The 17,005-nt window shown below is 41.9% G+C and overlaps 1 protein-coding gene across 5 annotated transcripts in view; it reads right to left on the bottom strand.

The window, feature by feature from the left end:
- Positions 1-17,005, bottom strand: part of MPPED2 (metallophosphoesterase domain containing 2) — a 182,687-nt gene that overhangs the window by 69,989 nt on the left and 95,693 nt on the right. For all 5 annotated transcript variants that reach the window (XM_047776090.1, XM_047776094.1, XM_047776093.1 and 2 more), the window contains one exon: positions 13,675-13,900. In XM_047776090.1, coding sequence (XP_047632046.1) covers positions 13,675-13,900 — 226 coding nt within the window. The remainder of the gene's footprint in view (positions 1-13,674; positions 13,901-17,005) is intronic.

Genomic DNA, 17,005 nt, shown 5'->3' with positions numbered 1-17,005 from the left:
TGTTTCACAAGTAATGAACACTGAAATTCACTAGAAATTTTTAGAGATGTAGAAGATGACTTCCAACAAAAGACTGTTTTTCTCTTACCCCATCACTGTCGCTGGGAAGTTAGGCATCAAAATTCTTTCCCAGCAATTCTATCCTTCAAACATTACAGTTAGCAGGGTGTTTTAAATGGTGATAATGAGCATTCTACACAGCAATGTATAATCAACACTCAGTTCAACCTGCACTCCATCTCACACAGGTCAATGTTTGTCCCTCAATAATGAAGATATGAAAATTGAGATATGCAATTTCTCCCCACCTAACAGGTAGAATAATTTTAACCTGTGGCAAGGTCCTTCAGCATAAGGGAGGGCTGGGAAGAAAAAAAAGGAAGGAAACACAAAATCCTGTTGGTCTTCTTATAATTATTCAATATTGTGGCTAAAAGGATGCTGTTTTCCCTCTAAGTGTCAAAAGAGAATTACATTTCAAATACACAACAATTATTAACAGGCTACCTTTGCTAGACACCTTACTTCTCTATTATCTAATATAAATCATGCTTTATTTTCTGTTCTGGTCAATTGTACTTTGTGTGAATGGTACACCACCACCAGGCTACACAAGTTATATTTTCTATCAACTTTTCCTCTTCCTAGAATATATCTCTACAATTCTACATTAGGATTTTCTTGTTGTCTTTTCAAATGGTAGTTTCTCCTTTGACAATGCAATCAGCATATAAAAACCAAATTTCACCACCCCAGTCCCGGTCCAGGTCCCGGTCCCGTTTAAGGCAAACACAGCAGTCTGAACCACAGCCTGACAAGGAGAACACATTAAGTTCTGGAACAAAAGCATCCACGTCGACCTGTTTTGCAGGCTGATTAATAGAAACAAGCTCCCAGGACTAATCACAAGTCGAGCCCTGTTTTGCAGATTAATAGAACAAAGACACACGAGAGGAGGGGAGGTTACAGCACTGGAATACAAATAAGCAAAGGTAGGCACCAGGCTTGCCTTGACTGAAGTCGCACCCTGTAAAGCCAAAGACCCAAGTCGGACACGGGATGAATCGAAAGGCAGCACCAAAGAGGTCTAGATTCCATCAGTCACCCCAGCACCAACAGAACCATCTGGGCTCTCCCTTCTTTGGAGATTCTGATTTAAAAGAGGCAAGAGGAGTTCCTGCTGTGGCTTAGCAGTTAACGAAGCCAACTAGCATCGATGAGGATGAAGGTTCGAACCCTGGCCTTGCTCAGTGGGTTAAGGATCCAGCATTGCTCACAGTCTGTGAGCTGTGGTGTAGGTCACAGACGCGGCTTGGATCCTGTGTTTCTGTGGCTGTGGCGCAGGCCAGCAGCTACAGCTCTGATTGGACCCCTAGCCTGGGAGCCTCCATATGCCATGGGTGTGGCTCTAAAAAGACAAAAATAAATGAATAAATGAATAAATAAATGAATAAATAAATAAAAGAGGCAACAAAAACTTTCAGCAGTAGGATGCACATCTCTGGTCCTTTTGGGGAACTTTCCACTGCAGTATGGCACACACGGCACTTGTTGATAAGGGCAGACACAGCCACCTCCCTGTCCTGGTAATCCCTGACGTGTGTGCAAACATGCAGGCCACAACCACATAAAAACTGGATACACAGCAACAGCTAAAGTGAGAAAGAATATGCGCGTCCATTTCCAAGTTACCTCAGCACATATTTTATAACTAGAGAATGTGGCCTTTTCATCTGATTGTAAAAATAAAACTTACCCACTGTAAGAACATACAAAGTCCCAGGCAAGTAGAATAAAAGAAAGAAAAAAAACATTCATAAGAGAAAATAGTTGTTATACTTGTGGTATATACTACTTCTCAGTTTTCATTTTCTCTCCCTATGTACATTTTTTTGGGATGCTATGGATACGTCTGTGTATTGTGGGTGGGAATATGGCTTTTGAAATGCTTAATGCTCAATAGAAGAAGAAAAACCTACTGTTGCTCTCTGATGTCTGAGGCTAATTCTTGAATGACTAAAACCAGGTAAATGGATGAATTTTTGCTGGAATTGTAAAATCTTCATCCGTGTGGGTGTCTGGTTAATTGAAGAGCGTTTACACAGCTTGGGAAACAATCTTTAGGAACTGAGATGTCTACTTTTCGCAGGATTTCTATCCTTGCTGTTCTGCAGGAACTATTTTCCTTTCATCTTTTTGTTGTTGTTGTTCTGTTCCTACTTGTGGAAACCCAGAATGACAAGCGTTTGTGGTCTCATTCACAAGAAGAGTATTTGAGTCAATGGACAAAGAAAGTGGATTTTCTCTGGCATATTTGTATTCTGCTCTATCAGTAATCCAATTACTCTGTTTATTGCAGCAATCAACAGAGGCAAAACACATTTATAATAAAAATCATAAATATCAACAGTTACCAAATCTCAGAACTGACTTGAGAGTACGGTTAAGCCTGTGGTTTACATGCTAGCCAAACTTCAACATTTCCAGAGACGTGTGCCTGTTCCTCCCAGGCTTTTTAGAACAGCATTCAAACTCTACAGAGCTAATTCCAACAGCATATAACCTTAAAAACCAATACTCTCCTTAATATGAGATTTTCCCTTTAAGAAGCAGTATTGAAGGCACATATGGTGTGTTTGAATGCAGGCAGGCACTCAGTTCTCTGAAAATTCCCTCACCTCTCCTGCCTCTAAACTCGCCAGCAACAACCGGGAATTTGCCTCCGGTTAAGAGCTATTTAAAGGCACAAAGGTCAGGGCCAGTATTATAAGTACACACTTAGGTCTCTCATTTTTCTTACTCATTCTGCTGGACCTATAGGTAAGTACTTTTCATAGAATCACATCTTTTTAAGGGAGAGGCTGGATTTGAGTAAGAGAAAGAACTAGTCTTGGCTGTTTCATCTGAAAAAAAAATGAACACAAAAACAAACCAGGGAAGCATTAAGGAATGTTTTAGTAACAGAGGCAGCAGAAGCCTAGCCTAAAATCCTCATTCTCAAGTGCTTCCTATGTATTAATTGATTTAAATAATATAAAAGCAAAACTCAACAAACTGAATTTCATAAGCAAATTTCCTCTCTACAGTTTCCTCCACTAAGCTGTAACACCCTAGGAAAGAAGAAAAAAAGTGGAGAGGTGGCTAATAATATTCCAACAGCCTATTTCCAACTAGTTTTGCCATCAACAATTTCTGGTTAAGTTTTAGTCTAGCAGCTTTTGTTTTGTTCTGGAAAGATCAAGGCAAGAAGTTTTGTCCTATTAATTCTTGATTCAAAATAAAAATAGAGGCCCTGATTACAGCTAGTGATTTGAGGGGTTGGATTTTTAAATAATTAGGACAATAAAAACTTTTTTGGGGGGTGCACCCACAGCATATGGAAGTTCCTGGGCCAGGGATTGAACACACATCACAGCAGCAACCCAAGCTGCTTCACTGACAACATTAGATCCTTAACCTGCTGTGCCACAAGGGAACTCCAATATAAACTTTTTTTCTTCTAGTTTCTGTCTTTGATAATCCTGTTTCTGGAATCATGGTGCTCCAAGCTACTTCCCATTGCTTATGGAGCCTTGTGGGACATGGAAAGTCAGCACACCCTCCTGGATTCAGTGTTAAGACTGCCATGTCCCATCATTTCAATACATAAAACAGTTTGAAATATAGTGAGAGAAACAGTCTTCTCTAGTTATCAAGCCAGGTGGGCATCAAAGACATTTATGTTTCATGTGTGATCTGGTCATTTTGTACATAATGTATAAAAGAAGTTCATAACAAATTCTAGGAAAAAAATGGAAAATCAGTGTGTCAGATCTGACCTTTTTTCCCCTTTACACACATAGCATTGGTTTTACTTAGTCTTCAATGTTGATTTACTACAGGTTTTATGAAATTTTAACACCACTTTAAAAAAATGTGATCCATGCACCCCTGGGTTCGCTGCAGCACTATTCACAATAGGCAAGACATGGAAGCAACCAAAATGTCTGTCAATAGGTGAATGGATTGAGAAGATGTGGTACGTAGATATGGTGGAATACTACTCAGCCCTAAAAAGAATGAAATACTACCATTTGCAGCAACATGGATGCAACTTATTATACTACGTGAAGTAAGACAGAAAGAGAAAGACAAGTACCGTATGATATCACCTATATGTGGAATCTAAAATATGGCATAAATGAACCTATCTACAAAACAGAAATGGATTCACAGACATAAAGAACAGACTTGTGGTTGCCAAGGGGTCCCCTCCTCCCCACCCCTTGGACTGGGAATTTCGGATTAGTAGATACAAACCATTACATTTAGAATGGATAAGCAATGAGGTCCTACTATCACAGGGAACTATATCCAATCTCCTGGGACAGACCATGATGGAAAATATACATACATTATTTTTCTTTCTGTATATTTATGACTGAGTCACTTTGCTGTACAGCAGAAATTTGGCACAACATTGCAAAACCAACTATACTTTGATAAAAAAAAAATCCATCCTAAGATCCATCCTAAACCCATCATGCCAGATATTAGGCCTTTATACACCAGGTGCTACTCTTTGTTGATTTTTCACTTCTTGCTGCAAATTCCCTACTTGGATATTATTAATCATAGTAACTCTAGTTACACTTTAACCAAGCTGATCTTTTCTAATATTTGTGCAAAGCAGTTTTCCTATATCTTCTCCTGAATTAAAGCAGATTTGCAATTCATCTTTTCTGCTCTTTAGAGAATGCAGACAGAATCTCCTAAGCCAGAGGCTTTCGAGCTGGTCACTGATTTCCTGTTTGAGCAGCCCTCACAGAACATTCCACATTCATTATCGTCTCCATCCAGGAATACCTTTATTTTTCCTGGGTGAAAATGTAGTATCAAGAGTTACTCGTACATTGAAAATGATACTCCATGGAAGTGACCTTAAAAATGCCCCATATGTCTTCATTTAACAGACATCTATTCACTCTTCCATGTCCTTTGCCCAAATGCTGCTGATATATGAGGTTCCTTTCCTAAATGGTTTCCAGTTACCCAGATCATAAGCAATTTGTCGTGTAAAGAAACTGTGCAATATTTGCTTTTAAAAATTCTCTCTTGCACGCACACACACACACACACACACATGCACAGGAGTAACCATTATTCTAGACTAAGTTTCCTATTTACCTCATTTCTTTCTCTTTCTGTTTCTCCCCTTCTACCCTGGTAGACCATTATAAAAAAGAAAAACAAACAAACAAAAACAGCCATGACAAAACTTTATCTTTCAGTGAAGGAAATAATATTTATTGAGCATTTACTGAGTGTCAGGAACTTAACATACAAAATTGCACTTTAATCCCACAAAAAAAGTACAAAGTAGTGAAAAAAAATAAAGGCTTTGAGGTTAGAACTCCAGTTCTGCTATGCAGGAAAGGAGTATCCCTGGGTAGTTATCTAACGTTACTGTTTTCATCATAGAACTTCAATTTTATCATCTCCTAATTGGGGGGAATATTTCTTTACAGGGTGGCTGTGAAGCTTAAAAGCCATATTATGTACGGTACCCATATATGTGGGTAATGCCCAATAAAGAGTGGTGGTTGTCATTTGCACATCCATGTCCCAGATGAAACTGCTGCTCAGAGAGATGAAATAACTTGCTTAACAAGGTAAGTGAGTTCTACACGACAAAACGGAGAGGCAAGCTCGCTGGGGACAGCTGTTTCTAAAGGCTAAAGCCTACAGCCTCTATACACATATTGCTTCCCCATCAGTAAGCAGAACAGGGCTGCAGCTGTTTAACCAAATGTCCAGCCTGTGGATCAGACCTTTCAGGGTGTGTCTGCCTGCTGGGGAGGTCTTGCAGGAAGTCTGTTGACCCGAGAAACTGGTTTAAGGGCAAAGGGAATCAGCAAGAAGAGCTCGGCTTGGTTTCAGCAGACCCTTCACTGTCAGAGGGACACCCCTGAGCATATTTTGGGTTGTTCTTCAACAAGCCTCCCACGGTGGGTCTTTACAAGGCTGAGTGACATCCCTTGATGGCCTTCTTACCGAGCAGCCTAGAAGGGCAGAGGGCCTCTCCCCTGTTGAACACAACACAGCATAGCTTTGATGACCACGACTCTGTAGTGAAACCACCCTGGCAGCAGGGAGACTCCTGAGAAGGGGCAAAGGGGTGAGTCAGAGATATGCCAATGCAGTGTCTGGCAAAAAGGGAGCGCTGGATGGAAGCAGCCATCTCCTAGCTGTGTGCCCCGAAGCCCATTCTCCTTCATCACAGGAGGATAAAAGGAATCTGTGCAGTCACCTCGCTTTATGGGTGAGCACACCTGAGCCATGGGGGGAAAGCATGGAGGAAGGCAGAGCAGCAGCAGGGCCTGGAACCAGGCAAACAGGGGCTCACCACCTGGTACTATCTGGAGAAGTTCACGGTACACTCACGATTCAAAGGATTAAATAAGAAATCCACGTTTGTCAAATAGCTTGACAATAAATGGCACAGAACCCATATGACTTTGATTCAACTCTAAGAATTCAACCACTGAGGACTCAGCCACTGAGAAAAGAGAATACTACCTGTTTAATAATGGTTTCTAATATCCAAAGGACATTCTGAGGGCCCACCTGGTCTAGCTTCCAACCAGACTCACACTTGACACTGACTGCTTCTACTGTAGCTTGAAGAGATCATCTCCAAAGCTTATAGGAACTTCTACAGTGACTCAAGCATGGGAATAAGGCATCTGAGATAAGAAATGACAATGAAGAGCCTATGTTGGAGCTTTTCTTTGAAACCTCATTGCCTTCAGGTTAGCTCCGTCCCACTGGCGCCCTTCCTCACCTTTTGAGGTCGTGCTCACCTGGAGAGGTGCTACATTTCTGAATGTTCAGGAAGGAAGGATCTAGAGGTGTTCATGAAGAGCCCGCGGACACAGGCTAGAGCTTCGTTTGGTTCTACTTTGTTTACTCATCTCTAGCCATGCTTGCAGATTTATTGTTATGCTTCATCTGGGAATTCAGATCGTGGAAATATTTTCTTTTCTTTGGCAACTGGGTGTCTTTCCATCCAGCAGCCCAAACTCCCTGACCCTCATTCATTCACTCATCGATTCAGCAGAAATGCACTGGGCTAGCCTAGAGCATGCATGGACAACAAAGACAACAGGGTCCCCGCCTGTGTGAAGCTTACAGCCACCATACCATCTCCTTCCACTCCCCAGCAGCAGCTCTGGGTTTAAAAGGAGGCTGCCATATAACAGGAGAAAAGGAAAGAACACCCAGCAGTCAGCCGGCTGGGTCTCCACGTGGAAGGCCAGGGCTTGCCTGGAGCATGGTGTGTGGGTCCACGCCAGGCCTGACTTCAGCAGGGATGAACCAGCAGCACTTCTTTCTTCATGTATGTGCCCAGAGCTGCCGTTTCTCTCAGCCGTTCCTTGATGCTTCACACAGAAAAGGGCCCATGTGCCGGTGTTTGCCCCTCTAATGTATGTGCAAAGGAAACAAAGTTGTCTCCACAGCACAGAAGGAACAGAGGAGCTGATCCATGTCTTACGACATGTTGAGATGGAGATTTTCATGTTTTAAAGTCTAGGCTCTGGAGCATATCATGCAGAAGAATCAGGATCATTCTTTGGTTCTGTCCCCCCAACCTTCCTGCTGTCCCCCTGCAAGCACCTTCCCATTGAATCCTAAGGGCTCCTAAGAGGACGCGCCTGGGTTTCTGTGTGTCCTTTCTGCAGCAAGATGGGAACGGCCAGGGCTTCTAAGTGGCCACTTCCTGAGTTGCCTCAGGTCAAGGAGTAGAATGATATCTGCGGTTACTAGGATATCCTCACTCAGCCTCAAGAGCTCAGCAAAGGAAGGATGCATTCTAGTCCTATTTTGCTCCAAATTAATGTTGGGCAAGTCACCTTCTCTGTTGAAAACTCTATCTTGATCTCCTTTGTCAAAAGGAGGCAACCCTGGGCAGTAGTGTCATGACATATAAGCACTTATAAACGATGGCTGTTATTCATAATTATTATTAATAGATACCCTTTGCATTTTAATTGTTCAGGATTGTTTTTAAATTTTAATTATGTGGAATTGTTGTGAAGCCCAAATGAGACAACACACGTGACAGTTCTTTAAGTGAAACACATCATCCGAATCGAGGTTTATTATTTTTGCTGGCTAATTGAGTTTGTATCTCAGAATGTTCAGGCAAAAATTTACATTATGCCAATGGTTGATATGAAGCATCACTGAGGGCCCAGGAACACGTCTACACCCACCTCCAAATTCGCCTCTCCAACCACCACCAGCATATCAGACAAAGGCACGTGACAGGCTTTAAAAGTTTGAATGGAATGGGCAAAAACGTACAAGTTGGGACCAACGTCCCACGCTCTGCATAAACCGGCTTTCACCATGGCATTGACTGATACAGCTATCAATGGGAGGTAGGAAGCAAAGGGACTGGTTTTGCTTTCTCCTTTTCCAAATAAACAGGGCGGTTGTTAAACCAGAAGTGAATCTGATCCTGTGCAGCTTTAAGAGCAGTCAGCTGCATTCTGAAGCAGGCAAAAATGTAAACAGAGCCTGTAACTCTAGAGCAGAGCAGACCTGCCATAGGTTTCATAATGGGAGAGTCCACGGGCCCTGCGCCAAGAAAAATGAAATGTTAGCCTGGGCCTTTAAACAGAATCATGTCAAAGCAGAGTGCATATTTGTTCAACACACACACAGACCTTTTTCTGTGCCAATACCTATCTGAACCGTCCTAAATAAAACCTGGCATCCCTGAGATCATGGTATAGAACCAATATTGTTCGTATAGTTCTGTTCTTGAGCATGAAAGGACTTTACAGCTGAACATGGAGATGTTTCTTTTCTTCTTCTTTTTTTTTTTTTTGGCCCAATTTAATTACAAAGTATGTATGACTGTGAAAATAAAATAAATGAGCCCATTCCACCCATCCCCATATCTGAATTCTATCGCATGAGTTGCCAATTGGTTTTCTAATCCTCTTACTCAATATCTGCTGTTAATTTGTTCGCTATTTCACGAACTTGAAGACTGTCAGCAAAATACATGATGCATTACAAAACTTATCATTGGAAATAAAAACATCTGAAGCTTTTCTGACAGGGTAAACGTAAAGTACCACTGCGCTGGTCAGAACAAGGAAACGTGAGCAACCTTGTAGCTGTGTGTGTGCAAACACAATTAGAAGTGTTGCCGTGAGTAGAATCCACACTGAACTCCCACTCTGAAAAATGCCGAGAAAATTACATCTAAATGAATGGACAAATGCAACATGTTTATGATCCAAAGTGAGGGGAAAAGAGACGGGGGCAGGGGGTGGAAATCCCGAGGCTTTCTCTTGCTATTTCAGCCGTTTTAGAATTACACTGCCTAGGCCCGATCTAATTTTCCTACTGCAGAAGTTAAGGCACTTCCTCTACAGTTACTCAATCTGACAAATTACACCTGGGTCTACTCTCACATGAAAAAGTGTGCTCTTTGTTCCTGACCCCTTGGTCAGCGTAGAGATCAAATTCCTGGACATTGGAAAGCCCCACTCATATTCATTAAAAGCCACGGGAGACCAGCGCTGCATTTCTGTGCAGGAGGGGAACAAGGCACAGGCTGTTTCTGAACAATACAACTGCCATGCTCAGGTCGGAACAAAATGGACTTTCTACTTTTTGCAGCTTGGCTGTGGATCCGCTGGTACCTGGATTTTTTTTCCCCCCACATAAGCATCTTAATAGCAAACAAACAACCGAAATCAGAAGAAAGAAGGGACTTGTCGATTTTTCAATGCCAGGTCCCTCGAGTGCAAATCTGCTTGTACTAAAACTTTGGCTACAGATCCAGTAACCCAAAATACAGTGATGATTTCAAAATGCCACCTCTCCTGCACCCTGGCCAGACAGGCAGTTAGAAACTACACTGGCCAATATGTGACAGATTAGAATTTCGTCTCCTCTTTCTAACCATAATCAGCCTTTGGAAAAAGATGTGACAGAGTTGAAAGGGATCATGAGTAGAAATCAGGAAGCATCTCGGTGGCAGAGAATCAATACGAAGGCTATGAGAAATCCACGAGCTTTCCTGTTGGGAGAGCCGTAACGGCCCGGGCAGATCTAACTGCCAGGCCACACAAGACCCTCTTCTGTCCCCCCAAGAGGGAGAGAAAAATGTAACAGAAGTTAAGAAAGGCTGTGACCGAACTGTTAGTGCCTTGACAATGCATCATGCCTGATTCCTTTTTCTTCAGGATACTTGGAAGAACAAGGCAGTAAAGAAACATACAGAAGCCACAGAACCTGGGGAAGGCCTCCTGACGCCGGGCTGCCCTCGGGGAGCTGGTCAATTCTTGCCCTCCTTCCAAGTGAGCACCTTTCTTCCAGGACAAGGCACCCCAATTACAAGTTCTTCAGTGCAAGCTGCTGGATTTGTCCAGACCTATCAAACCACATCCAAACCCTTTTCCTTGCAGACTGAATAACCACCACAATGCACCCCAACTGCAAACACCCACGCATGCTCACAGTTGTTATATATGTTCTACAAACAAATTCCTCCTAAACTGTAAGTCAGGAGATGCTGCATTAATTCTCCCTGGTCTTTTAGAAACTTTCAGCTTCTAGACACGTAATGAATATGAGCTAATATTCTTGTGTAGAATGAAAGTGAGTTACAATCCATATTTTGTAAAATATGAGTTAGTAGCTCTCCCCCTGGTCAGATGGCAACTACTTTTGAGAAACCCGTGACAGGACAGAAATCCTTAGTATCGAGGTTCTTATTTTGGTATCTGTTTTTAAATGAAAACCACTGGCCATATCAGCAAACCAGAACTTAGAATTTCCTCTAGAAAATTCATAAGAAAAGCATGGAAATCAAACTTAAATCAGTGTACATTATTTGGGGGTTGGAATAGCCAATGGGTTATGAAGCAGGCGTCCACCTATGTGTGAATCTGAGATGGGAAATCCTTGTTTCTGACAGGGAAAAAGGGAACAGTTCTGGTGTAAATCCTCCCAAACTTTGCTTCCAGTCAAATTCTTTTTTTTTTTTTCTTCAGTCTTTTTAGGGTTGCACCCAAGGCATGTGGAGGTTCCTAGGCTAGAGGCTGAATTGGAGCTGTAGCTGCTGGACTACACCACAGCCACAGCAACGCAGGATCCAAGCCACATCTTCGACCTATACCACAGCTCACGGCAACGCCTGATCCTTAATCCAATGAGCAAGGCCAGGAATCGAACCTTTGTCCTCATGGATGCTAGTCAGATTTGTTTCTGCTGAGCCATGAAGGGAACTCAGATTCTAGTCAAATTCTTAATAGTGAAAGAGGCTAATAACTGTATAAAATACTAAAATAATCAAGCATGCCTCAAACATGTATGCTCTTTGAAGATTCTGGGGTGTTTTTGTTTGTTTCTTTTTACAGCCTCACCTGCAACATATGGAAGTCCCCAGGCTAGGGGTTGAATCAGAGCTGCAGCTGCTGGCCTACACCACAGGCACAGCAACACCAGATCCAATCTGAGCCACATCTGCGACCTACACCACAGCTCTCAACGGGATTGAACTCGAATCCTCATGGGTATTAGTCACATTCTTACTGGGTGAGCCACAACAGGAACTCCCTGTTATTTCTTGAGATGCTACAAGATCTGCCTCGGGATTCAAAATTACTCCCTCATTCATCACATCCACAATCTGGTTTAGCTAAACCCTATTCGAAACAGACCTGAATCTGCTCAGACAATGGAGGAAGTCTGTTTGCTGTCATCATTCCAGCAACCATCAACCTGGAGAACCTCTGAAAGTCCTGTTTGTTCAGGAATAGTCTTAAAGATTCGAGGCTCTTTGAGAATTTTTCAAAAATCATCTAAAATTATAGCAAATAACTCCACGTAGAGCTTCTCTGCCAATTAGAGGTCATTCCTCAACTGCTGTAGGGTCATCAAGAAGTGAACTGTGAGGCTGAAAAAGCTCCTCCCTCCCACCCTTTACCCAGAAATGCTAATACCGACTTCCTGTGCTACCTTGAGATCAGCTTTCAGATGACTGATAGGACTCATTTCTGCTGTTTGTTTGTTCCCTTTGCCCTGTACCACCTTGCCACATATAAAAAGAACCACATGACATGCTGGATATAAACAGTGCAGATCCTAACCTCCACGAGCACCCCCACCCCAGGCAGACCGTGTACCCCACAGTCAGACTCAAATTAGGATGCTACCGCCCTGTATCCCTGTGCTTCTTAACCTTTCTGAGCCTGAATTGTCTCACCTTCCAAATGAGAATCACAGCAGTGTCTGTCTCTTAAAAGGCAGTTTGAAGAAAATGAGATAATGGATATAAAGGACTTAGTGCCTGACATTTGGTAAGTACTCAATTAAGAATTCACAGTCATGGTCACATTGATTTTAAACAGAAATATGCTTCCTTGACCAACTAGTAAAGCTGGAAAAAAAATTACAGGAACTACGTCAACTTTCTCATCTACAGAGGGTAATCCAAACTGTTGAGTGGGGTGGCCAATCTGAATTCACTCTGTCCTTTTCCAGCCTTCTCCCCAAATCCTAGGGCAGGACCAGGATACTTTCCCAGGTTGATGGAACAAAGGCTCTTTTTCCTGCTCTCTATACACACAGAGGTCTCAAAAAGTAAGCAAGCAAATGAATAAAAACCCAAGATTCTTCTCATATTGATCTTCTAATACTCCCATTTTAAAGATTGAAAAAACTGGCTCTGGAGGCTCAAGTTCACATAAGTACTTCTTGGCAGAGCTTATGAGGCCTGAACAAGGGTCATTATTATTCTACACACACCACCAGGCACTCTCTCCCAATCCATTACAAACATCACCTAATTTAAATCCCCCTAATAACCGTCTAGAGTAGGTATTATTTTCACCGTCGTAGAGGTGCCGAATCTGAGGTTCATTCTCTATGAGTTAACGTCTTCAAAACCAGACAACTTTTCAACTGATGGAGCCAAGATCAAAATGCTTCCTTGTCTGGCCCCAAAGAATACACACCTGCTTCCAGTTCTCTAGCGCTCAGCACTGTGAATTCTAGAACCGAGCTCTCAACTGGTAACTTTTCAAACTGTCTGTACCTCAGTCTTGTCTGGAGGGCTTTAAAAATATAGATCACTGGGTCCCACCTCAGGAAGGAGAAGCAGAGTCTCGAGGGACCATGGTTCTAAAATCTGTGTGTCTTCAGAGCTGGTCAGGTGATTCTTATGTATAGCAAGATGTGAGAAACTCTAAGCATGATATTTTATGAGTAGTCCCACCGTCAAACGAGAAGGAAATGAGTCACCTAAGGCCAATGGATTGTTCAGAGTGGCTGAATCTGCGTAAAGGGTAAAACAGTGACCTTCCCCCAAATCCTTCTGTGTCCTACAGACACATATGCAGCCCCAGACACACAAACGGAACACGTGTCTACCAAAGTCCTACTCCCATTGATCCTGCCTAACGAAATCGGCATCACAATGAAAAACCACAAGCATCACAAGCGACGAGCTCTGCAGCAGTGTCAGAAGACACGTTATGCTGGAAAGACAGCAGAACGGTTTCTTTCCACTCTTATCCTTTTCATTTAAAGCACCTCGGCTGGCACTACCATGCTTTCTTATTGCCGAGCTAAAAAGCAGAGGGGAAGACTGTTTGAATGAACACTTACCAAGGTGCACCGTATATCCTGAATCCCTTCACTGTTACCTCTGAGTCTTGTAAGTAAATACTGTTTGTCAGGAGGGACTGAACGTTGTCAAAGTCCTCTGGTTTCAATTTGGACACAGAGGGGAAACGGTAGTAGTCCTGTTTAACAAGGTCTGCCATGAATTCCTTATCAAATGTCAGTTCATGATTCCCAGCAATCACTATTTTATATTCATATGGCAGGTTTCCTGAAATAAGAAAAAAGAGCACCAATTAGCAGTTCATTTCCCATCACGAAGTACAACAGCCGAGGCTGTGTGATTAGCAGACAGTATCCCCAAATGAAATAGCTCACACATTCCTTTCTATTTCCATGGGAACCAAAATTTATGACTACTCCTTTATGCTAACAAAAATGACAATAAACGCGAGACAGGGAGCTGCTCGGAAACTAAAACGCTACAAAGGAGACATTAAGTTTTCTAGTTCCATTTCCCGCTTCTGTCTGTTCCAGATTCGCTGTGATCAATCTATACTTTATAATTATCCAGCAAAAGCACTTTAATCAGGAGGCTTAAAAAAGGCCTGGACTTGGTTTTGAGTCTCAAAAAATAAGCGGGCCAACTATTCTTAACAACTCAGATAAGTGCTAGATTTTTAGTATAACCTTCATACAAAAGACATGGCACAGCCAAGCATTCTGCAATTTACATAAATGAAAGGAACTACACAGTACAATTTCATAGGGCAAGTTAAAGTTTACCTTTTGGCTTGGAATAAAAAGAACATTAATAATGGCTCCCTGATTAGAAGGCTAACTTTCCTCACATTGGGATGGGAGAAGAAACTGTAAAGCTTAACCCTCTTTTAATATTTATGGTATGGAAATGTGAGTTCTCCGTGTGTGCTTTTTATGCAAAAGTTTCCCGATCAAAATGAGATAATTCTGGGAAGAAGAATGAAAGCTATAAAGGAAAACCCAAACACCAGACTTCTGCATAGATTTATAATGTTTGAATAAAGTACAGATCATACATATTAATAACTCACCGTGATGCTATAAGAGCCAAAATCCAAAGGGAGATAGTGCTGGCCGGGCAGCTGTCCCCATTCTGAAATTAATGCCCTTTTCTCTTCTTTGTCATTACCTATCCTTCAAGCCTTGCCACTGGGCAGCTGCTCATTTTATTTCATTTCATTTTATTTTGAGGAGGAAAAGGGCGGGATGACGGTGCCTATAATTCCAGCTTCCTGAGACTCCTGGGTCCAATGCAAAATTAATGTTTCCTGCTATTCTAGGAAGAATGAAAGTTACCACTAGCAGGAAACTGGATACATGTGTTGTAAGGATTGGTCCTTACCAGCAAGCCAGAGTCAATGATTTAATTAATGAAGCTTATAGCGGGGGAGAGAATTATATTTGGCCGGGGGGGAGAGGGCCAGTTTTTTCCACTTGGTTTTCATCAATGCAAACAGCAGTGACCACCCTGGAAAGTTCACAGTCTCATATGGACACTGCACACATATCTGCTAATATTTAAGCCATTTTTAAGACTGCCAGAATATGCTTTGTACTGCTACTGATTTTTCTTTAGCTTTCAAATTTTAGGTTTCTAACAGTATTAAAATTGTAAGTATAGTACATGGGTTGATGGGGAGACTTAGGAGAGATATGAAAGCAGTCAGAAAATAACACTGCAGAAGGACAACCAAAAACATGGTAGCCAAGTATCAATAGATATCCTTGACTATTAGCCCACAATGTTGTATGACATGCCTTTGGCCTCAGTTATTTGCAAGGCTGCGGTGCAGAGTTCATAGAAAATAGGAAGCCTCTCTCAAATGCATGCTTATGCGACTTTATAATATGCAAGAGTGTGATGTCCATTGCAAGCCACTTAGATGCAATAATGAAATCTTGCACAACTTCCTGCACTTAAAACACAGATGAAAGATGTATTAAGGAGGCAGCAAATTCCCAGCACTGCACACACTGGGCATTTCTGAGATGCTCTGACATCATGGTTCTGTGACTCCACTGGCCTGAGCCTGCATCCCCAGACTCACCTGTGCTCCCAAGGCTGGAACAGGCTGCAATGTTCCCCTGGAAAGTAATCTGCTCTAAGGCAGGTCCCACCTGTGTGAATCTTTGAGCAATTCTATTTGTACAAGCCATGCTTTAGCTGCCTGTTTTCCCTTAATCATTCATGATGATGAACTCACTGTAAACCCTGTCTTTCTGCACCACTGCTCTTGCAAGAGGCCTTGGTGTCTAGCTTTTTGTATTTTAGAGCTTTGGTTTAGGGATGGAATGGCTGAGACTGGGAAACAAGGACAGAGGAAGTCTGGTTCTCCCGTTCCGTTCAGTTAAGAAAAAAGAAAAGTAAAACTGCTGCACTACCAAGTAAATCTTTCTCAGGAAGACAGGCCTCTTCCGTGTCTTTTAAATCAAATACTAGAGACTCGGCATAAAGAAGTAGCCACCAAAATGAACGGCCACAGAAATCCTGATGATATTTACACATTGTGAACAAACTCATCTCCTTCTGAGACTCCAATAGTAGTTTTCAACTTCCATCCTCTGTTACCTATGTTATGAGATGGTCTGACATATTTTCTTTTTTGCTGAACTGACCTTTCATCTATAATCTGCCAACCTTTATGTTTTATATGAAAAGTGTAGCATGGCAGCTGACAAATCTCCTGTTACTTGATGGCATTTTAGTTTTTTTCCAGACTAGATTAATTTCGAAGGCTCTGCAGTCAAGCTCCAACTTCTTGGTATTCAAATAGCATTATTTTAAAATTGTCAGACAAAGAGGTGCCTGCTTTTATCCATTTTATTCAGATCAGGCCATCGAAGCTGACCTGCCTGAATAAAAAACCAAGGCCATATGCAGTTATTCTAATGTGAAAAAAATTCTTGCTCTGAATGACCTAAAGAATTCTACTAACTATTCAGTTCCATCCCAAGATATGGTATATGTCCTACCGGTAAGCTATAAGAGTATTTAAGATGGAACAGAGATGAGCTTTTGACAAAATGTCAAGTCATTTTGTATGTTCTCAAAGTGCATATTTTGAAAAATAAAATGCAACCATGCAAGTAATGATATACAGTTTCCTTTTTCTCCTTTTCATTTCTATTTTTATTTTTCTACGTTTGTACATAAAATAATGATTTAAAGAAAACTACTGAGCAAAGACAGTACAGACAACTCACAGATATGACAAAGTGATGATGAGCAAGTGCATGAATGAAATTTGGGCAACTAGCCCATCAGTCAGCTCAAGTTAGAGCCACAGATCGTAAGTAAGAACTTGGAGGCAGCAACAAAGTCTTATTCAAATCT

Source organism: Phacochoerus africanus, chromosome 4 (assembly GCF_016906955.1).
Source record: "Phacochoerus africanus isolate WHEZ1 chromosome 4, ROS_Pafr_v1, whole genome shotgun sequence".
Classification (NCBI taxonomy): Eukaryota; Metazoa; Chordata; class Mammalia; order Artiodactyla; family Suidae; genus Phacochoerus; species Phacochoerus africanus.
The sequence above is the reverse complement of the archived record's forward strand: the minus strand, read 5'-3'. Positions and strand labels throughout refer to the sequence as shown.